The 23,644-nt window shown below is 40.1% G+C and overlaps 1 protein-coding gene across 1 annotated transcript; it reads right to left on the bottom strand.

Annotated features, from left to right (window-relative positions):
- Window positions 1–422: 422 nt before the first annotated feature.
- Window positions 423–23,081, bottom strand: LOC106939517 (zinc finger FYVE domain-containing protein 9). Its single transcript, XM_015021921.1, has 9 exons — window positions 22,837–23,081; window positions 11,778–11,874; window positions 10,695–10,802; window positions 7,802–9,138; window positions 6,297–6,396; window positions 3,721–3,897; window positions 2,700–2,872; window positions 970–1,078; window positions 423–661 (listed from the first exon to the last, which is right to left on the bottom strand). Exons 3-9 carry the CDS (start codon window positions 10,762–10,764, stop codon window positions 423–425), a joined length of 2,205 nt encoding a protein of 734 aa, XP_014877407.1. The 5' UTR covers window positions 10,765–10,802; window positions 11,778–11,874; window positions 22,837–23,081.
- Window positions 23,082–23,644: the final 563 nt, after the last annotated feature.

Genomic DNA, 23,644 nt, shown 5'->3' on the forward strand with positions numbered 1-23,644 from the left:
GATGCAATGATGTCTGAGTGCGACTCAAAGTTTTGCCTGACAGAAAAGTACCTGCAAAAAAAAGAGAATGCAAAGAATATACAAGATTAAATAGTCCTGTCAGGACAAAATTAACAAAATAAAGACATACTTACTTTTTGTAAATGTTTAACATGTTTTAGTTGCACGAATTTAAGACTTTAAATGATTCACGGACACTCTGCAGTAGGAAAAACAAAAGCTGCTTTACCAAGAAACAAGGAAGACGTTTACAAAACGTTTGGACTGAACAGAAAGAAAATGTGCAGCAGAAGTGAAATCCAGTCATGTCTTCCAGATTTTTCAGTGCTGCTCAGTTTAGTTTTATTTGAACTGGTTTGATTTGTAACGTTGCACAAAAAGGATTAGTTTTATTTTATATAAAAACAAGTATGTATATTAAATCAAGAATGTGTTTTTATGATGTAAAGCACTTTGGACTGTTGCTGCTGAAATGTGTTGCACAAATAAACTTGATTGGTTGATAAATGTGTAACAGAGGGGTGTAAACATGACTCACAGTTGACCAGCTTGACCATGGCTAGCAGGTTAGCATTGAGCACGAACACCAGGGGGTCTGGGCCTCCCTCCTCCAGCTGCTGCATGAGGACGATCTCCGACGGTCTCTCCTCCACGGCGTAATCTGCGGGAGATTCAGAGCGCTAAAGTCAGGTCAACAGGAAGAAACCAGCCGGAGCGAGACAGAGATTCAAAGTCCTGCTGTCTCTGGTTAGAACAAACACAACAGCTTCCACGACATCGTTTAAGCATCGCCTCAGCGTTCCCGTGAACAAAGCTTCTCCCCTCTCTGTTGGCAATGAGTGGTGCAAAACATGAGCGGTGACACAAAGGCCATGAGGAGCACACTAAATGGACACAAACACAGCAGCAATGAGGAGGCAGCAGAATGGTGAGGATGAAGGCAAGCACCTGTGATGTGGCCTCCCGTACCTCCTTTGACTCCGGTGGAGATGAGGATGGGAGGGAGCCCGTCCTCCGGGATCAGGCTGAGGGAGCTGCCCACGGGGCTGCCCGCCGGCGCCACGGGGGTCTGGGCCGCCTGCAGGGTGGAGAGGAGGCGTTAGGCTACACCTGAAGTGACCCGAATGTGACCTCTGTCTGACCTTTTCATGACATTCCGAACAACACAGACTGGATTTTTTTGGGCTACTTGGATAGGGGGTCATAAATACGGATCTGATGAAGGCGGTGCACCGATTGCAATTTTCTGGTTGATTGTAGATTACTGATCTTTAAAAAAAAAAAAAGCATTCATTTTCTATGCACCACAAATCTGGAACAAACTTCCAGAAAACCGTAAAACAGCTGAAACGCTGACTTCCTTTAAATCCCGACTAAAAACCCTCCTGTTTAGAGTCGTATTTGAAACGCAATCAATTATGAATTCAATGCTGGCATTTAACTTAATGTAATGTTTTGATTGTTGATTCTATGTTGCATGACTCTGTGTTTTTGTGTTTGTTATGATGCAAAGCACTTTGAAATGCCTTGCTGCTGAAATGTGCTACATAAATAAAATTTGATTGATTGATTGATAAAAAGCCTGCCCTGCCAATTCTGAATTTGGCCAATACCAATTTTTTTTTTTTTGTCTGACATATTGATAAAAGTGGCAGGAAAGTCGGTGGAGTGACTGTTCTTAACTGCAAACATGCAGCCACAACCTGATGACCGCTCCGTCAGTCAAACCGCTCCGTCAGTCAAACCGCTCTCACAGAAGAGGACAGTGGATGATAAATCCACTCCTAATGTTTTCTAAATCTGGGGTCGGGTCGCAGAGGCAGCAGCCTAAGAAGTCCAGACTTCCCCCAGCAGCTTCAAGTTCAGATTAGTGGAAGAAAAACATTTAGTGTGAAGCTTAATTGGCATCTTCTGTTGATTCCCTCGTCTCCACTGAGTTTCTTTCTACCGCCACATGGCCAGTTTGCCAGAAATTGGCTAGAATTAGATTACCTAATGCAACGTCACTTGAGATAATTTGAGCAGGAAACGTCTCTCGGCTGAGCCACATGAAATTTATTGCTTTCTGCAACAAAACTCACTGGGACAGCTGGTATTCAGAAGCTGTTCACTCCAAACAAATACAAAGGCTTTGCTGTAGGAATACTTTTACATGAGCATAGTCTCATTAATGGTCCAACCAAGCACAATATGTCTCAATATTAAGCTTTTTAGTGCCGTAGCATTTATAATTCTCTTCACTTTAACATGTTTAACATATTACAGTCGGTTATGGAGGCAGGATTTCCTGAGTAAAGAGCTCATTCACTGCAAAACCATACATTTTTATCAAGTATGTTTAGTCTAGTTTCTAGTGCAAATATCGTAAAACATTTGAAATAAGAAAACTAACCCATAGAAGTTCTATTTCCACTGGCAGATTATTTCATTTATAACATGGGAAAATGTCTTGTTATAAGTGAAATAACCTGCCAGTGGAAATGCTACACTTTCATCAACATTAAGGAATTACTGACTCAAAACAAGCTCCTATTTATTGCTGAAAAGTTACTTGTAAGTTAGTTTTGTCTTATTCCAAGTGTGCTGAACTATGTGCACTAGAATCTAGGCTAAAACACTTGATAAAATGTTGCGACTCCCTTTAATCATCCGTTTGAGCTAAGCTAGTAGCATAGGTCGGGGCTACACGCGCTTCGTACCGAACTCGCCACGGGGGCCTCCGCCGTGGCGGACTTGTTGGAGCAGGTGGAGGCGACCCGTGACTGCGAGGACGCCGAGCCGGAGGACGGCGGCTTGGAGGACTCTGCTGTGTCTCCGTTTGGAAGAACCCCGTCGGCGAACCAAACCCTCCTCTGGTCCCGCGACAGGGAGCCTAAACAGGAAACAAACAGAGAACTTAAACAATATCAGAGCGATTAATCCGCCAGTTATTTTAGTGATTGATCAAATATTTTTTTGGTCATTATTAAAAAATAAAATCTTTTTTTAGGGCTGCAATTATTGTTTCAGTAAGCAATTGTTCTTACACTGACGATTAATCGGTTGAAAAAAAAAAAGCTCACATTTTTCATTTAACCACCTTTTTTTTATACGTTATTAGTAATGTATAACAACTGCAAATAACTTATTTTTAAAATAAGAAAATAAATATTTTATGCAATAACATAACATGCTTGTTCATTTATAGAAAACAAAGCTAAAAAATAGATATCTCCAACATCAACATGTAAAACGCTCAGTAATTTCTGCTTTGGTTTATCAATACAGCGTAGGGCTGATATGTTTATTAGTCAATTTATTTTTGATAAACTGATTAATAATTTGAGGGAAAAAGGCAATAGGATTTTTTTAAATGATCATTTTAATCAAGTGAAGCTAAAATTATGACATTTATGTTGGTTTTGGTAGAACATAAAAAGGTTTTCTTCCTTTTTCTTTAATAAAAATTATATATTTTCAGTACAGTTTTGACTTAATTACTGCTCTTGTTATGTTCTTTCAGCAAATGGCATCATTTAAAGTCCAGATGACGATTAACCAATTACTAAATCACTTAATGATTATTTTAATAAACGATTAATTGCGTTTAATCGTTTGTGCCCTAAAAAAAATACATTAATTTCAGGCCCAGTTGTTGGTTTTTCCATCTATTGGGACAGAATGTCATTGCAAAAGGATATAAATAACAGCTTCTTATTCTCTTGCTGATGAGGAACGCACCTTCATTGCCGGGTTGCTTCAGGACTCCCACGGGCACCATGACCGTGGGAGGCGGCGAGCTGAGGACCCCAGACGCCTGCGCCTGCTGCAGGGGGGGGATGGTGGAGCAGTACTCTGCCGGGTTGTTCGGGTTTGGACTCTGATTGACTGCAGTAGCTGGCGTCTCCGCTGATGGAACTGACGGCAACAGAACACAACATCCATAAATATAAAGCAATTGTTGGGTTTCGGATGACGTAGCACCAACGTCACCCAATGCAGATGGAGGGCCGGAAGTAAATGCGGCCCATTTATTTCTGTTGATCCAGCATCAAAATGCCTAAAGTCTGAGTCCTGACTTTAGGCATTTTCTTTTTCTTTATCTCGTTCTGATAGAAATAAAGATAAAACATTTTCGTGTTTCAAAGGTAAAATAAGAAGGTAGTTGGTCACAAGGGAGTTAATTTTAAAAAGATTTACAAAAAAAATAAATAAATAAGGAGAAAAGTGGATCAACAATCTACAGCTTAAAATAGGAGGTGCGGAAACTAACAATGCCAGAGTTTGCAGCGCCACTTTCTAACAGGTAACGATCGCATCGTTAAAAATGTATTTTTAGATGTTTTGTTGGACAGCTACTTAGAAAGACAAGCATTCATATGTAAGGTAAGACATATTACTTTTATGCCCTTAGCGTGGTTGTCCTCAGAGTGCTAATATTGTTAGCAGCTAGCTCAGTGCCGAGTCACGGACAGAAAATATGTTTATTCAGTGGGACTTTCATACTTAAAAAAAAAAACCGCTAAATAAATGAAATGTAACATACCCAGCCAGTCACCGTGAGCTGTGACTATTCCCATACCCGGTTCGTGTCTGGACACGAACACGGGGGTTTCAGTAGATCGGTGCGAATCGTTGACCTACATTGGACCTGAATCCAGCTTCCTACAGCGACTCAACATCATCGTACAACTCCAGCAAAAAAATTTGGGTTTACAGAAGCTAAATAAATTATTTACCAGGAGATTCAAGCTCATAGAAATAACATAGTTAGTTCGTTGTTAGCGATAGCATCGTTATAATAGACTAATTACTTAAAATAGTACAATTCACTACTCACCTGGCAGAAACAAGTCGACAGCCATCTAATGTTTTTTTTTATTTTTATCCTAAATGCTTGACCCAACTTGGAACTAAATGATTGTATTTTCCAGGCTTTTGAAATCTTTCTTCTGGCTCGTGGTATAATATGAGGTCTGCAACTCCAGGTAGTTAGTGGACAGCCTCGATGCGGGTAAATCCTCAAGATTATAAGAGAAGTCTTTTTTACCGAGATAATACGGAGCATATCCTAAATATATGCGTATTTTTTCGAGATGCCTCGGCTTTTTCAGCCTATTTAGGGAATTAGCTACTCGTGATCAACTTTGCTTTGTTTTGAACCGGAGAAATCCACTTCCGGCCCGCAATCTGAATTTCGCTTATTGAAACCCAGCAATAAGCTAGATATTTCTAAACATCCAACAATAATAAATGTATTGTTATATTTATTGTTTAGACTAATATCGACATGTTTAGATATCTGATGTATCTGATTTTTGATTGTAATTTATTGATTTCTCCTCTAATTTTGGGTGATGTCAAGAAGCCATAAGCCATCAATTTGTTATTGTGCCAAATTACATCCACAAATATTAACACATTTTACTGAGATTTAAAATGAACAACAGACAAACACAAGCTAGGGTCATTCATTCCCAGTAAATCTGGTAGCTTTAAATGAAATCATGGTTGACACATGGTGGAGGAAGCACCATGCTGTGGGGTGGAAAGATTTTTGAAGTATTCAAAAATAGTTTTAAAATGAAACGTCAACTCATTATCCAGGTTTGAATAAAGAGTTGTTGAAGATACTGATGATTGTGGGCAGGAAGGATCTCCTGTAGCAGTCTGTACTACAGTGTATCTGATGAAGCCTCTGACTGAAGACGCACAAATTTGTCTGTAATGTTTTTAATTTTATATAAAAAAATAAAATAAACAATGAAAAAGAAGATTCACCAGAGAGACACACCTGCAGTTTTCATTAAAGATTCATGAGTTTTATAGTGAAATAAACTGATTTTGTAAAAATGTTACTTTTGTCTGATGTTATTTTGTAATTTATATGATTTATTTTCATTTTGGTCTTTAAAATACCAAAATTTTCCTTTATACTTTGGTCCGTCTGATGATGTAATGTTTAAATATTAAATGATTGATGCGTTATCACTCAGTTGCCTTTTTACCAAATCCTTTTATAACTTAAGTAATTTCTTGGATGGCTATATATTATTTTTACTAAAATAAAAGTATGTTGAAGTAGTGCTAGTCTTAATTGAGTACTTTACCCACCAGTGGGTATGAGGTTAAGTATTGGCAAATATATATATATATATATTTTTTGCAAATATTAGATTCTCTTCTCCAGTTTTTCTTTGTAGGAAATGTTGAAAACAGAGCATCTTCTGCTTTCTAACCCCTAATTAAGCATTACTTTGTGATGAAATGAGACAAAATGTGAAAAAGCCAAACGGATAAGCGTGACTGTTGCTCACCGTGAGTCAGGGCAGAATGACAGGTGACACAAACGCGGGCCTCCTTCCTGTCCATGTAGAGCAGCTTACACTTCAGGCTGCAACACGCTGCACAGAACACCTTAAAGAGACCAACACTGCATCAACACACACACACACACACACTGCACTTTAAATAAACATTTCACAAACTAAACCAGAGCCCCCTGTGTGCTGCAAGGTTTTACTGAGACCTTTGACCTTCCTGAGACGATAATGCTGCATCTACTGTTTACAGCTGCCATCAAGGTGTTACTATTACTGCAGCGCCGGCTCCTCCCAGCTCCACTGGCAGAGCCACAGTGTTTGTTTACCACCTTGGGAAATTAAGCAGCGCTCCACCCAGTTATCCAGTGCAGTGTCAGCGACCGCATGCTGCATTTACAGCAGCGCGGACGCCATGCGGGGGCGGGCCTTGCGCAGGCTGCAAACAAATAACGACTGACAAAGTGCATCCAATTTGAATTTCCTCTCCCTATGCTAATTATTTAGTTTTTTTCCTTTAGGTTACAATACAGCTCTGGAAAAAAAATTAAGAGACCATTTAAAATGATTAGTTTCTCTGATTTTACTCTTTATAGGTCTATGAGTAAAATGGAAATTGTTTTCTTTTCTATGAACTATTGACAACATGTCTCTGAAATTCCAAGCAAAAGTTTAGTTTTTATTTGCAGGAAATGCAAATAAAAACATCTTTTTCTCTGCATCTTTTTCATAAAAAGATGCAGTCTCTGTGCGTCTCTGCATCTTTTTCATAATTATGAAAAAGATGCAGAGCTTTTAGAAAACAAAGAAAAAACAAAGAAAACAAGTTAATGTTCATATAGAAACAACAATAATAATGTTTTAACTCAGGAAGAGTTCAGAGATCAATGTTTGGTGGAGTAACCAGGAGGTTTTCAGGGGGATCAGTGCTGTGGCTCTTCATCGTTTCCAGAGATGTACAACTGCAACCAGCGGCCATTTGAGTTAGCAATTATTCTATTGATTAATCGGACATAAAAATTGTCACGTTTTTCATTCAATTACTTAATTCTTTGTTTTTTTTTAACAAAATTATACATACTTTTTTAAATGAGTAAATAACTATTTTATTGCCTAAACAGCATCCCGTTAGTGTACATTTGATCATTTGTAGCAAAAGACAAATGATATTCACTCAACATGTAAAAAACTCACCACTTTCTGCTTTAAGTAACATCAATATAGGATATTACTAATCTATTGACTATTATTTGGAGTAACCAATTAATAATTGGGTAGAAATAAAAGTTTAAAGGGACGTTTTCTTTACAGAATCTGAACCAGGCGAAGCTAAAACTGCCACTTGAGGAGTTTTGGCTTTATTCCTGTGTTATTTTTCAGAAAATGTTTTTTTTTTTCAGTCTGTATACTTGAGTTGGTATTTAGAGGAGCAGCTGTGCATGATGAAAGTGGATGTTTAAGTCTCCCATGGTCGCCTCTAACCGAGTTAAAGCAGCGCTGACCTTGCCGCAGGCCCTGCAGTGGTGCCTCCTCTTGGTGAAGGTGAACTTGACGTCGCATTTCATGCAGACCGGGGCCTGCGAGTCGGGCACCCACACAGGAGCCACCTCCCCCAGCAAGCTGGCGGCCTTCCTGCACAGCGCCCCCTGCTGCCCGGCCTGAAGGTCGTTGTCGGGGCTCTCGGACGCCGTCAGCGACGGAGAGCGGGTTCCTCCGTTTCCGTTGAGCGAACTCTGGCCCGTCCCGCCCGGCGCCGGGTCGGTGGGCGAGCCTCTGCGGCAGATGCTGTCCATGTTCTTGTTCTTGGCGCCGAGCTGGTTCTGGACCTGGCCGGACAGCGGCTGCGGGATCTGCAGCTTGAGGCTGACCGGCTGCTTGGGCCGCGCTCCTCCGTAGGGAACGCTCACCGGCTGCAGCCGGCTGTTGTTCAGCTTCGTTTGGGCGCCGGCGGACCCGGCCGCTCCGCCGTCGCTCAGCTCCTGCTTGCTCTCCTCCATCTCCTTCTCTTCGGTCACAGAGTCCTCCTTGGACGGGACGGGAGACGGAGAAAAGTCCTCGGTGTCTGCCGCTTCGTTGACCTTTAAGCTGCTTCCATTCTCCATCTTCAGACCGTTGGGAAGGATTCCTGTTCGAACTTTCTGCTCCGTTTGTCCATTTTCAGCACATTTTCTTCTCCCCTCCTCCTCCTCGTCCTGTGCTCTGTCCCTGCCATCAGGAGACAAACTGTTCTCCTCCACCTCTGCCTGGACAGTCTGACTCCCGTTCACACTTCCTCCGAGCTCCTCCGAATCTAAACTTTTTCCTTCCTGCTCAAAGTCCTGCAAAACAGCAGAACGGTTCTCATCTTTCAACTCTCCTCCATTCTGAGTCACATGTGGAGGATTATCCTCAGAAAGAGTCCGTTCCTCTGCTAACCCCATCTCAAACGTGAAGCGAGAGCCTCCACCGCCCACGGATGAAGGTTCCTCCTCGCTACCAAGCTGGACCTCAGCAGGAGAACCGGTCTGTGGGCTTCCTGTGCAGCCGTTCTCCACGACGCCGCATGGTGAGACGTCGTCGGCGCCCACCAGCTTGCCGATGTTGGGCTGAGGGAGAGGCGGGCTGTGGACATCCGCCGGCCTCTCCTCCGCCCAGGGTGGATGCTCGGGACCCGCTGGCCTTTTGGGGTCGGGCCCTGAGGAGGCGCTGGACGGGTCGGGAAGGGTCTTGAAGGGCAGCGGGCTCTCCCGGGGGCTGATGTCTGCGTGGGCCAGAGCGGGGTTCAGGGAGAGCATGTGGGCGGGCGGAGCCAGGATCTGCGTCCACTTGGCGTCCGAGAGAATTGACGTGTCCGTCTCATCTGCAAAAGAACGAAAAAACTCTTTACTTCCACCTGCAGCTTCAAATGTAAAAATATTTGCATCACTTGTGATTGTAAGATATTCAAACTTCAACAACTTTCAGCTTGTCAGCCAAAAGTTTAGTGTTCATCTCTTAACTTTCCTTTTTCCACATTTGCTCTGTTCTTATGCGACTTGTTGCAAACTTTTAACTGAAATTCTAATTGTTTTTATCTTCCGACTAGAACTGCACTGATAAATCAGACCATATTTCCTTAATTTTTGGTAGATCGGTCAACCTCATGCACCGATCTTAATCACCTAAATATCTGAAAATCACCCACTGTCCCCTTTTGCTCTGCTAGCAGAGACGGCTGGCCGACAGACCCGCCTCTCAGATAAAACCGTCACTATGCAGTCACTTCACTTTTGCCAGTTTAGTGGCTTTGTCGCTAAACTCAACGCTAAACTTCAACTTTTCAGACAAAAAAAAAAAAGAATCATTATTGGTTAAAATCGTAATCAGCAGCTCTGGCTTTTTAAAGACCGGTCATCGGCCAGAAGGTCCAGGTGAATAGCCACATCTTTTCAGTTGTGATTAATACACAAAGTTAGACACATTTGAACTCTTATCTACTGAAGAGTAGATAAGATTATCTTTGAGGTATAAAGGGCGCTGAATCCATGCAACATTTTAAGATTTTTTTGTGGTTTAAGTCTGACAAAGTTGCGTTTTAAGAAACTATAAACCACAATTATTACAAATGATCACACTTCCAGGTGATCAGAGAGCTAAAAATGGCTTGACCAAACGGAGAAATGAGGTCAGAATAGTTTGGAAAATCGGCGTGTGAATGAGCTGGAAAATTGTGAGAAAATGGGTTAAATGGTTCAGCAGCTCCAGGGAGGAATCCTGGATACGGAAAAATGAAGGTGTGAATGCTTCACCGTGAGATAAAACATTTCTGAAGCACATCTAAAATGATTTGCTCGCATTGCTGTGTTATTTACTACTTGCTGATCTCCTCCCTGCACAGGAATTCATGCAAAGCTCTTTCAGTGTGTGCCACATACACACACACACACACACACACCCCAAGTTAATCTGGCAGGCTGGATCTCTGGCTGACGGCACCTTCAGCCAAAACACACACCGAGTTCCCAGCACCTGTGTCTGTTATTCAGCACTTTCTTTTCTTGGGGTTATTTTCCATAAATCCACAAAACAGCCGCCTTTCTTCAACAATAGGGAAGCCAAGTCTGTCAAACACACAGCTCAGCACTGCAGTGTTTACTTTGCACTTACTATAAATAAACTCTGCAAAGCAACTTTCTCAGAAAGCCTCTAATTTCGATTCCCTGCTTATTCTAAGTGACCAAAAAAAGGACGCCCGTCTTGTCTTGAACCAATTACAGTTTTACTGAATCCCACAAGCAAAAAGCAAATCCAATTAGTGCCGTTCCCTCGCCGCGCGGCCTCAATCACTTCCCTGAAGTGTTACTCAGCTGTGACGGCTGGAAGCTCCTGCACACCTCAGTTGTTTTCCGTTTCCACGCCCTTCACCTGGCGTCTCACCTTCGTTCTGCTCGAACTCGTCCAGCACCTTGTCCAGGTTGAAGGCCTCGGCTTGGAAGTAATTCTCCATGGGTCAGGAAGCTCCACCTTGCCAACGGCCGCGTGAACCTGCCAACGAGAGGAGTTCACCAAGTCACCGATTTAATCTTTAAAAAAAAAAGAGAAATGTGCGTGGATGAGGGATGCAGCCAAAACTAAATTTAGTAATCAATCAGTCTGATGATTCATCAAATAAGCAAAAAAAATTGGCACAAAATCAGCAAATCATAACGTCATAGATTCCTCTAGTTTTGTGGTTTGGTATTTTAAATTACTGTCTAGATCCAAACAACTCAAAACATAATTTGAATCCCAGTTTAAACTTTTTTTTTGTCTAAATGACTCCTGACTGAAGCACAGATGGATATTCTGTGTGCTGTTCTTTGTATCGTTGTGTTGACCTTGGTTTCTGTTTGCTTTTCATTTATCCAATAATAAAATCTAAATTAGGTGCATCATCGTTATTATTTCAACATTATTCCTGTATCACAATAACCTTATTTTCTATAAAAAATAAATACATGAAAACCCTATCCTGACCCTTGCATTTCATAGCAGAGTATGCCTGAATTCAAAGTCCAAATAAACAGAAGCTGTAAAACACGCTCGTCAAGAAAGATGGCGGCTCTGGGCGTGCTGACATCACTCTGAACTATTTAAACCCAACAAACATTGGTAAAAAAGAAAAAAGAAATTAGTCGAGAGGATCCATCTATCACCCAGCTCTGCTTCCCACTAAATTTTCCATTAATATCCTGTAGAAAACTAAATGTTTGTGACCTTTTATGACTTAGTCTGCTTGTGGAGGGAGAATGAACTCATCTAAAAGTAAAATGGCTTTGCTAAACCTATATCTCTGTGTGATTTACAGCTAAAGTTAATACTCACTCTACCAACTATCCTCTGTTTTCTAGGTTGCCACGCATCACAGACAAAAACACTGCAACAGTTACTCTAAACAGGCAGTTTTATGGCTGGAAACTATATTTGCACTTCCCTACACAATCCTGGCTAAACAATAATGAATTAAATGGAGAAGCTCACCTGCACGGAGGTCCTACTCTGCAGCCCCGGGCGGTGGGTTTGTCTTCAGCTCGCGGTTCTGCCTTCACCCAGTCTGGCAAGCGCCCAGCGCCCACACCTGAGGGAGGAAAACACCTTTACAGATCTTCCTCAACTCTTGTTGCAACACCTGCAGCTGTTTGCCAAACCTGCTATATGAGTAATGTTACCGCACCATGCAGCTCTACAACAGTTAAAACATATATTCACAGGTTTAGAATTAGGTTTGCAATAAAATATTTGGTTCTGACATTATGGTACATCTAAATTTCAGTGGTTGTGTTTTCATTGACCACAGAATTGCCCAAGTTGGAATTACGAAAAATGATTTCACCAAAAACTCACATTTTCCAATAAGGATTTTGAGGTTTCTAGGATGAGACGGTATTACAGCAGACGGACTGCAAAAGAAACACTGATTCTTATTGTTGATTTTTAACAGAGAGCATCAACAGAAACATTTCTTTCACATCACAGGAGCCATGTGATCAACAGACGGATGTTACTACTGATGGAAAAGACGAAGAAGACGACAGGAAGTGGTAGAAGGATGGCAGCATGTCATGTTTTTCTAAAAATCACACAAACAAACTTATTCACCTGTGATTTTAATTGTGTTTATTATTTAAGTGAAACACCACAATTGCAAAATCTTATTTTTTAATCATTAACGGGATATCTACAAACTTTTGCCCATATTTGTAATGGAAACACAGCTTCTTCTCAACTGGAGTCTCCAAACTCCAGAATCTCAGAGCAAAATGCTGCAGAGAAACTGATGGATGAACACCAGAGAGCCAAAAGCTTCAACTTCCTACCAGCTTACCTGATGGAAGAGGACTGGAATGCCGCCCAGCAGGTCCAGCCCACAGAAGACCCACCAGTAACACAAAAACCAAAAGACTCACAACCAATATCTTCTGTCCAGAACAAAACAATTGGCAAAACCAAGTCAGTTTTCTGGCCGACTGACGATTACCAATATTTAAAAAGCCTGACCTGCCGATTCCTATTTTGGCCGATGCCAATTCTTTTGTCTGAAATGTTGCTCAATATGCCAAGAAAGTTCCTGAGTGGGCAGCAGTGGGGTAATATTTTTAGACTTTTGCCGAGGTAAATAAGGTTAAGATTGGCTTCACATGTAAAAATCGGCCGATCAATCAAAATTAAGGAAATCGGCAATTATAAATCGGCTGGCCGTTAAATCGGTGCTCCCCTACTTTAAACACAGGAGGTCCATCTGTAGGTTTGTCTCTACTAACATTTTTGTTAAAGTACAGCTGGAGATTTCATGGGAAACTGTGGTTTTAAGTTGATGGAGAGTGTTTGATCTATAGAAAACTAAACGATTCCTCAAACATGCATGAAAGAATCAAAGCAGCAACCTAATATAAAGCTCAAAGAAGACAATTTTACATAACACTTCCCTTTAAGGACACACACTCGCACTGACAGCACATCAACTGGCTCGTCACGTGCGCTGCAGCTCCTCGTACGCTATCAGCCATCACCGCGCCGACCTTGACAAAGCAATCAGAGTCGCGAATGGAAAAAGAGGCTTGACGTCTGAAACGAGGCTCGCTGAACCTGCCCAGACTGTCCTCCATCACGCCAAGACCTTGGAGCGGGGACGGGATGAGACTGTGTGAGTGCGGCTGCAGATGAGTAAGAGTTGAGCTGATCTTCAGGGTCGTTCTCATAAGGACAGGAGGGGCGAACAAGGATTACACCAGACAAACGATACTCTGCAGCCACATGGCCTCTAAGACTTACAGGTCCTAGTTTCAGCCAGGCTCAGAACTTTTAAAGGATCAAAGGAAACGACAAACCCAGGACGCTTTCAGCTGCAATGCCATTATTACTGAACATGATGCATGTTCACACAGATCAGAAATCACTTCAGGCTGCAGCTAAACTTACCCCCCTTAGACAGAAAACCACATACGGTGATAAACTGCATATTTATTGAGCGTTTATCTCAGTAGGTTTTTGGACTTGTGACAGCAAGTTGCTTAAGGACATGCAGTTAAATCTAAAGCGTTTCTCTGGAGCTGGAGGCGGATTGTTGTGACTGCAAAAATGATGCAGGAGAATTTTCTGACTGCAAGCAATTAAATAACATGTTTGTGCAACACGTTTGAAATGTCATTAATCAGGTTATTTCACTAAGCAGTGGTGCTACAGAGAACAAATAGTCATGTTCTTCTACTGAGTAAGCAACACGCAGCAAGCAAGTTGATACATAAATAATGCAAAACGACTGTCATTCACTTTCATCAATGAAGTAGAAAACCAATATAGGCAATAAAGTGTTGGTGTCTAGCATTAAGTTAGACTAAACATTTCTTTTTTCAGGTCATATGGGATAACCCAAAATTATTTCAATTTGCAAAATGACAGAAATAATTCACATAAATATTACTGTGCCTTTAAATAATTTATGAAAGTCCAGATGATGATGTCATGGGTTTGCAAGCTTCTGATAGGTTAGTTCAAAAAACGTTGGAGTAAATTGGAGGGACACATGTACGGAAGAGGATTAGGGCCACTGGAGAGAAAAAAAATCAGATTTTAATCTCAGAATTCTGAGGAAGAAAGTCAGAATTCTGAGATTAAAGTCAGATTATTATTTTTTTTAATCCCCCAGTGGCCCTAATCCTCTTCCATACATATGGCAGTATTTTAAGTTTTGTTCATTTTAATTATTATAGTTTGCAGAGAATGAAAACAGAGGATACACTTTTTAAGAAAACTGGAATATTAAATGATGCCAGTAAGACTTGCAAAAATAAACAAAATTGTATACAGCTGAAAATGTCTGTCACAAAAAGTGATTTTTTTTTAACTGCCATGTTTTATATTTGCGTTTCTTGATGACGGTCTTTCCCATGAGTTTGTCCGCCATTACACAATACTTGATTATTAAAAAAAGCTTTCTTTTGCGCTTACATTAAATTGTAATTTGAGTTTTCACTGCTTCCAACTAGGCCTGTCACAATAACAAATTTTGCTGGACAATAAATTGCCTCAGAAGTTATTGCGATACACAATAATGTTGTTTTTGAGACCATTTTCTAGCAATATAATGGTAATGGCATAATAATGGTATAAGAACACATTCTCAACTTTAGGTTTTAATGATCATTTAACTGTGAAACAGGAAGGCATTTCAAATATCCAAAATAAATACAAAACAACAGAAGCAACAAATAAATTATTATACTTAAAAAAAAGCAGCTAGTTGAGACCAAAACACCAGACTGAAGACTTTTGTCATCCAAAAAGAGAAAAACAATAAATCATGCAAATGGAAATTATTGAGCTCATTTTGATTTATCATGCTATTAGTTGATTTATTGCATCTAGGGTATAATTACTAAACAATGTGCATCAGTCTTAGTTAATCCGTAGGATGGATAAAGTCAGTTCACTTTTCCATGACAGTCTAAAGCTGAAATCCACCAGTCAGGTGATGCAGTTTGAGGAAAGCAAAGGGAAACGTTGGCATTCTCTGAACAGAGCCAAAGTTTTGCTCGCGCTGACCTCAGCTGAAGCCTTTCCTTGTAAACCGAAGCGGTCCTGCACCACAACCCTCTGAATACACCCAAAACACACAAAGATGCAACTCCGTGGAGACAGGAGCACAACCCTAATTACGGTTTAATTACTCTGCAGAGGTGCTGAATAATGCATCTCCAGCCAAAGTGCATGGCGGAGTTGTATTTTTAGACTTGTAAACTCATTGGAGGCTTAAGTGAAAGAAGAATTTCAAAAGTTGCTTCCACTGCAGTATAGCTGCTCTCAATGTGCGAGTCCAGCTGGGTCTCATAAAATATAATATTAATATTTAAAGCTATAGATAATTATCCGATTCATTAAAACACCATTAATGTTTGCCATTTTTGTTGTGTGAATATATTTCCTTTAAAGGTGAATGTAGCAGGAGACTGTAGACAATAAATATGGTGTAGAGACTGTAGACAATAAATATGGTGTAGACTGCATCATAAGAAATTAATTTTACAGATATCAGTGTATTATAAGCCTGGCGGGCCACAAGGCCTTATTTGTGCCCCCACCAGGCTTAGCATTGTGAATTTATTAGTTGTTTTTTTTAATAATTGCCTTTTTTAAGACTTTATAGTTGGTGTTTAATCTTCCAGTCTTCCAAAAATGCATAACTATCAAATATTTTCAAATTTCATGTCAACTTGAAATATTTCTTAACTCAAAAACACAGATCTAGGCCTGTCACAATAATTTGGAAAGAGTAGAATTTTTCTTTTTTTTTTTTTTACATTTCATTACTCCAATATTTTTTTTTTTTGTTTTCGTCTTAATTATTTTTTTTTTCTCGGATATTTTACATGTTTAATTTCCCTTCAATATAACAACAGGAAACAACATTCCTCCCCTACTGTTGTCAATATATTGACACAGTATATCAATATATTGACAGAATCATAAATGAGGAGAATCTGTGTACAAAAAATAAAAACACCCAGAAAATTAAATCTTTTCTAGTTTACCACCTCTAAACGGTAATCACAACCAGACAGCGGTTCATTCAGACAGAGAGAGAGTAAGGATTACAGAGAACAGGAAGGCTTATTTTACTTTTGGAGAGTTGTAACCAAGGCAACAAGGGTCTTTTTTTTTTCTTCCTTTTTTTACAAAAAATTGTATAAACACTTATAACAAGATGTTATCTTGCAGAAAGGATATCTATAACTTAGTTTTGTCTTATTTCAAACATATTAAGATATTTGCACTAGAACAGGGGTGTCCAAAGTGAGGTCCAGGGGCCATTTACGGCCCCTGAACTGATTGTGTGTGGCCCCTGACCTCAGTTCAAGAATGATGCAAATTTGTTCACAATTTGAGGCGCAGGTGTTTGATGTAGATGGACCAAAAATAAAATCATATTACAATAGAAAATGTTGGCATCATCACCATATTGTCTTTAAATAACCAGGTCGTTTGCTTTTTACACATCTATCCAGTGATTTTTATTCAAAAGCAAATTTTGGTGCACTCAAATCGGCTTTTAATTAATCTATTAAATTTGGCTAAATTTTGTTAATCCTGATTTTATTGATCAGAACTGACTAAATTTGGTTCTTTTTTCTAATTGATACCGAGAAAATTTGCTAAATGTCTTTCAAGAGACAAACCTGCAAAATCCTTTTAAAGTTTTAGATCTAGAATAATTTACACATCCCTTCCCAGTAACAAACCTGAACCCTTTATTTGTTCAGCTTTATTTGGCCCTCCAGTCCTTTTGGCTTTATGATTTTGGCCCGTGTGACAAAAAGTTTGGACACCCCTGCAGTAGAAGCTAAACCAAAGATACTTGGTAAGGTTTTGTGTTTTTGCGATGTGAGGAATCCCACCTGACTGGAAAAGCTCTCATGGCTGCCAAATGAAATGAGACGAGGCCATAAACAACGAGGGAACTCGGACCAACCGAGATGCCAAACAGTTCATTAGCTCCATGCTGTCAGAACAAGACAGTTTCCTGTTTCTGTTTCCTGACTGGGAAACACACGTTCGCTTCCTCACACACACCAAGTCCCTCATGCTAGAAGTGCTATTTTATTTATTTCTCAATATTTTCCCTGCCCTGTTCCCGTGTACTTTATAATTTCCTTCTAAAACCAAACATGGTTGAAAAGCAGAAGTCATGACATCTGCATCCAGACCTACTGCTGAGAGTCTCATTACTGTAAATGAATGTTTTTAATTCCAACTTCTGTTCCGACAAATCAAAAAACCCGATAAAAGCAGCCAGAATCTGGGTCAGTAAGCCACTCGCTTTGGCCTCAAGTTAATTTAAACTCTTAAGACGGCCCACAATCTCCAGTCAAATTAAGAATAAATGCCCTGCAAATTGTTCTGCTTATAAAGTATTAAAGAGAGCCGGAGAAGTCTGGGTTTCTCAGCAGCCTGCTTAGAAAGATGGATCGTAAAAACTCAAAAGGAGATCTACAAACATAAAGAAGACTCGTATTCCACATTAGGTTCTGTTTTTTCTTATATTTTTGCCATAACGTGGTCTTATTTTACAAAAATGAGACAAATTATGACTGCAGCGGCACATAGGAAAAGCGCAGGAATAATCTCTGCAAGAGATTCAGTTTCTTCGGTTCTTGAAGCTTCAAGACAACATACACTTTAGAAAAAGTTGAATATATATACAGAAATAAAAACAACAAAGAAAACACTTCATAACCTGACACTTTTCAAGGGAAAAAGTGTGATGGCAATGTTTGACGTCTGTGTTATATGCAAAATGTTTGATAACAACCAAGAACATCCACAAATGACAAGAACATCCACAAATGACAAGATAAAAATAATAAACTTTTAACTCTAATGTGTCAAACTCAAGGCCCGGGGGCCAAATCTGGCCCGCCACAGCTTTTTATGCGGCCCTCTGGACTCAGAAGAAGAATCGTCAAGATAACAATGTGCTTAAATATTATTTTATCAATCAATTCAAACCAGTTTTTATCCATTTACTGTCAAATTGCATCGATTAGTCCATCCAGTTTCTTGTGAATTCTTGTGGAAATTCATGCAAAATCAACGAATCCCTGCACTTTTTCCCACTAATGCGTAATTGAGAGTTTATTGCAGATTTTCTGTGCATAAATGGTGAGAAACATTTTAACGGGTTTTATCAATACATTCTGGCCCAACTGGCTCTTTCAGAACATTCATGATCTCGATTTGGTCCAAAATGAAACTGAGTTTGACGCCCCTGCTCTAAAGTAACTATACATTTATTTATGTTCATTTTAAAAGAAACAAATGCTTCAAAAACGTTTTTTACAGACAACTTTTCTGTCTGATTCTTAAAACTAAATTATTTTGCATTTGTGGCAAACAAACACATCAAAGTTTGTTGTGATTTAACTTTTTATCTGGATAAAAACTGGAAAAGTTCAGAATGTCCTTCAAAAAGATAATTGTTAATTCAGGTGTAAATGATCTCAATTATCCGTCTCTTACTCCACTTTCATTCTGTCCAGACATGTCTTAAAAAGGCAACGGAGTGGAGGCTTTCAGAGGGAGTAAAGCGAGCTGTGAATAGCAGCATGAAGATGATGATGATGAAGTCCTGAGGCATTTCCTCTGGGACTTTTACTGGCTGATTTTGGAGCAACATGGAAGATTTAGCCCAGGATGACTAGTGATTACAGTTTTTCTGGGCCATTCGATCATACTTTTTTTTTTTTTTTTTTTTTTCCTTCTTTACATGAACACACTGGAGGGTTTCATGCACGTTTGAAAAATCCTTTAAACTCCATGGCAACCATTCAGCTGTGCAAAACGCATGGGTGGACCTAGCCCCGCCTTTGAGGCGCAGCTCCTCCTCAGAGAAGCAAATTTCCAAGTTTTTGAGCTTCCGCTTCACAGAGCAGCTCCTTCAGACTAGCCAGCAGCAATTAGCAAACATCTAGTGGAACTGCTGAGCTCATTATATGAGCTACTTCTCAGAGCAACGCTGGTAAAAATTTTAATAGAGGAACCTTGCTGTGATGACTTCCAGAAGGCGGAGTTTGAGAAAGAGAGAGTTTCAAGGCATCAAATCAGAAAGTAAAATTTATTTTAAGTCATATTCGATATATACAGGATTTTTATAACAACTGAAGGAAACATAGTTACTTGGTTGTGCTATAAAATGGCAGTAATTACATTAGTTTGTAAATTCTGACAGTCAAAACAAAGCAGGATAAAATACGTAGTCCCTACAGGAAGTTGCAGTTCTGACCATTAATGTAAATTCACTCATCATCCGCAATTTCCCTTAGAACATGAGAAAAATGTCTTGTTATAAGTGAATTATCTGTCAATGGAACAAGTAATTTTTAATCAATATTAAGGAGTTATTGACATGAAACAAGCGCCTATCTCTTGCTAAAAAGTTTCATGTAAGTTAGTTTTGACTTATTTCAAGCGTGCTAAGATATTTCCACTAGAAAGTAGACAAAATAAGATTTTGTGTTTTTGCGGTGAGGACCAGTAACTGGGAGGAAGGAAATAAAGTAGCAGATTAAATGGATGACAAACAAAATGATGGCGATTCAGGCGTTTAGCTTCCATACTTCAGGATCCGTCCTACACTTTTCCCGAGAACAACAGAAATGCTGGGTCGGCAAGTTCACATCCTGCCAAGCAGCGCTTTCAGATCCAAACACGGCCAGACGATGGCTACTGAGGGCGGACAGAGGAAACCTCAAATGATCACTTCCTCCGTTTAAGAATGGCCTGACATCACTTTCTAACAACGCCGTCTCATGACTGAGTGACAAGCGGATTATGTAATACTGGAGAACGCTGGGAGTTGTCCGTCTCTGACCCACGGAAACTTGGTGTGTTTCTGGTAAATTAAAGCAAAATGCACAAGAGGGGAATACCCCACTACAGTTTGGCTCAGACAGGTGGGGTCGGAAAGCTAAAGCCACTGGATTTTTAAGAGGAAGAGGAAAAAAAAATAGAAGTAGAGAGAGTTGCTTTGCTTCACAGCAACTGTCAGGAGTGATTACGAGCTCTCCGCTTTAGGTTTTGATCTACTTTAACCACCTCCAGACAATAAAGGCGGCGCTGGGAGACGAGCTGCCATCAGGGAGAGCCTTGTAATAATTTCTGAAAGCGTACAGTAACCTACATCTGGGGACGCTCTGCACACACCGCAGCCTGATTGGGCGCCTGCCGGATCGCTCGACTCAACGAGCCCCTCTGGGTTTTCAAAACCGCCTTAAGATGGAGGTTCGGTGTCACCTTCTCTAACGACAGCAGAAACCCTCATCGAATGTCCAGTTTATGTTTCATGTCCTGAAAGAACTGCCAGTTAGTTCAGGCAACAGAGATGGCAGCAGTTCAGTGTAGAAAACTTTGCTAAAAAAGCATTAGCGGTGCACCGATAGTTTCCTGCCCGATCGCAGATCAACAATCTTTTGACCTTATGATTCTGGGGGGGGGGGGGTTTGTCTGAAATGTTGCTAAAAGTAGCAAGAAATTCGTTGAGTTGGCAACAGTGGGGTTTCTATCGTAAGCTGCAAACATCCAAACATGACCTGGTGGGCTGGTCTGTCAGTCAAACCTCTCTCGGGAGAACAGAAGAGGATGGGTTGATTTTTAGACCTTTGCCGAAATAGATAAGGTTGGTGCATGAGATTGACTGCACATGTAAGTATCGGCCGATCACAGATTTTTCAAAATTAAGGAAATTAAGGCAGATTTATCGATGCATCACTAAAAAGTATCTGCTTTTAGAAGAAACACATCAAAGCTGCACTGATTACTAAACTGCTTATGGGATTCAGCCAATTATACATTTGACAAATCCTTTAAAATAAGATTTCACCGACATGAAAATTTGGACTAATATCAATATCTGATGTTGATATTGATCTTATGGCTGACTACTGATATGTACTGATATCATATATACTAATTTCTCTGCCGTTTCGACAACTTTGGAGAACAAAAAGCCCAGAAACAGATGGCAACAAGATAAAAATAAATATTGGCTGTTCATATCGGATCAATTTTATTTAGCGGACCGATAAAAAAGCCCAGTGATTTTAAAAAATTATTAATTTTTTTTTTATATTGACCAATACCTTTGTTAGTGCTGTTATATTGCGCATCCCTACTTTAAAATAAAGAAAAATGTAAAACTGTAAAAAAGAGCAACCAAAACCAGAATAGATGCATTTTCTTCTCTCATGTATAAATAAATCCAAAACACATCTTTTGTTGTGGAAATTCAATGCATTTATTCCACAACAAAAGAGGAAAAACTACTAAAAACCTGCATTTGTTATGTTAGATCTATAAATAAAAAGATGGTTATCATTTTTTGGCAAAGTTTTTAAGAGCCCCAACTTGCAAACTTTTGGAACAGAACAAAAAATAAATGTTATGGATGGATGGACACATAAACGCATCAATAAGAGGACAGAGATGTGAGCAAAGTAAATGCACATATTTCCTTTTATTTCCATCCCTAAGCAGATGTGGAAAATAGTTAAATCTACTTTCATACCTTCCAGACTGTCTAGGAATCCTGGAAGGCTGCTTGCTTTTTCCTCTGTCTAAAATGGACTTTTTAATGTCTGAATTAATGAAAACAATAAAAGTAGGCTCTGGTTTAGGCCGTGTTTACTCATAACTCCACACGTTGACCTCAACAACAGCCTGATGACCGGAGGAGACCAACTCTTATGAGCACATAGGTGACCATTAGCTGGGGTTATGTAACCAGAAGTGACACTGTAGCTGTGTCTGCAGGCCAAACCCTGCATCTCTGCATAAAAATATTTCAAAGGTAGCAAAGGTAAACAGGTGGAAAACAAAACTGCAGGGCTACATCGACGCAAATTTGAAGGAAATCGTTGTAGTTTTGCGTTTGTTTGTTGCAAGAACTTGCTCTGTTGTGTTAGCTTTAGCTGACTTTATTCACATCTGTTCCCACCGCGACACGAGAAAAGGCCACCGATAAGTTTCGCACAAAATGTGACATAAATCAGAAGTGATCATTATAATTCGGCTTGTTTATTTTGGGTAATAAAAGGCATATAAAGCGGTTGGGTTAAATGGCTCCGGTGATTCAGCGGGCAGTCGTGCGCGGCATGACGGCAGAAGCTCGCTGCTCTCGCGGACACTCACGCCGCCACCGACTCGGTGGTCAGGTTGTTGGATTCCGGTTATAATGGTCACCTCAAAAGGGCTCAACTTAAACCCGATATCAATTGGAGGTGTTTTCCTTTATTTTTTTACATTTATTTTTCCATGTGCTAGCACTACAGCTACAGCTTGAAACGCCACGCAGAGCGTGTTGTGTAATTGGCGTAGAAATCAGTGACCGTTAACGGCACCTTTTCGGGATTCCTCACACTTTACAAAAAATAATAATAATTACTACCAACACCGTCCACTCACTTTCCTAACACCAAGTTGCCGTTGCAATGGCGGTTGGAGGGGCTAAGCAGAGCGGCGAAATGCCATAAAAACAAATCCAGTTACTCACCGGAGGAATCCTCCTCATCCTCTTATTTTTACGTAGATTCCCGCGGAGCCCCAGTGTTTCCTCCCGTCATAGCTAATCGCCTTTGGAAGCTATTTTTGAGTCTCCCCGTTTAGACTCTCTCCGACTCTGCCGTCTGCTCGACCCGAACAGCACTACTCGAAAAGTACAGCCGTTATCCTGCCGTAGTTGTGCAGAGGATCCCTCCCCCCGAAAAGGTTCAATACTGGGAAAATAGGGAGAAATGTTAAAAGTTCCAAAATGGACACCTCCAACTTCCGGTTTTACCTTTCAAAGTAATAGTTTTTTGTTTCTTTACACCAACATAAATAATTAAGTGCAAGAAAAAATTTAGATTGGTTTTGACATTTATTTTACTAATAAAAATCAGAAAGTATTATGCACATTTTTATTCAGCCCGCCTTTGCAATGACACCCTCCAGAGCAACCACTTATCAGAGTCCTCTTGTGTTCATTTAATCACCATCAAGATTCTACCGCCCAGTTTTTGGAAAAGTGAGGGAGCAGAAAGTAGAGTGTAAGGCCCAAACCAGCAGGGCTAAATTCCTTATTTACTTACAAACTTGATGAATAATGCTGTCAGAGGAGGGTAGAGTACCCAGAAATTGTACTCAAGTAAGAGTAACACTAGTAATTTAACACATATTTACTCAGGTAAATGTAAAAAGTACCTATCAAAGAAATTATTAAAGCAAAAGTAAAAAAAAAAAAAAATTGGTGAAAAGGCTACTCAGATTAGAGATCAAAAATATCAAACAGACCAAAATACAAGTGGGAATAATTTTGGTAT

The sequence above is a fragment of the Poecilia latipinna genome, unplaced genomic scaffold (assembly GCF_001443285.1).
Source record: "Poecilia latipinna isolate Pla-1442-1.1 unplaced genomic scaffold, P_latipinna-1.0 Scaffold2897, whole genome shotgun sequence".
Taxonomy (NCBI): domain Eukaryota; kingdom Metazoa; phylum Chordata; class Actinopteri; order Cyprinodontiformes; family Poeciliidae; genus Poecilia; species Poecilia latipinna.

Bases quoted from the DNA above. Each gene is read 5' to 3' on its own strand.
- LOC106939517 (XM_015021921.1), bottom strand. From the start codon at position 10,764: ATGGAGAATTACTTCCAAGCCGAGGCCTTCAACCTGGACAAGGTGCTG. The intron at 6,397-7,801 runs GTCAGCGCTGCT...GGTCTCTTTAAG, and splicing joins ACTGCAGGGCCTGCGGCAAG to GTGTTCTGTGCAGCGTGTTG. The intron at 3,898-6,296 runs GTGAGCAACAGT...TGTTGCCGTCAG, and splicing joins TCATTCTGCCCTGACTCACG to TTCCATCAGCGGAGACGCCA.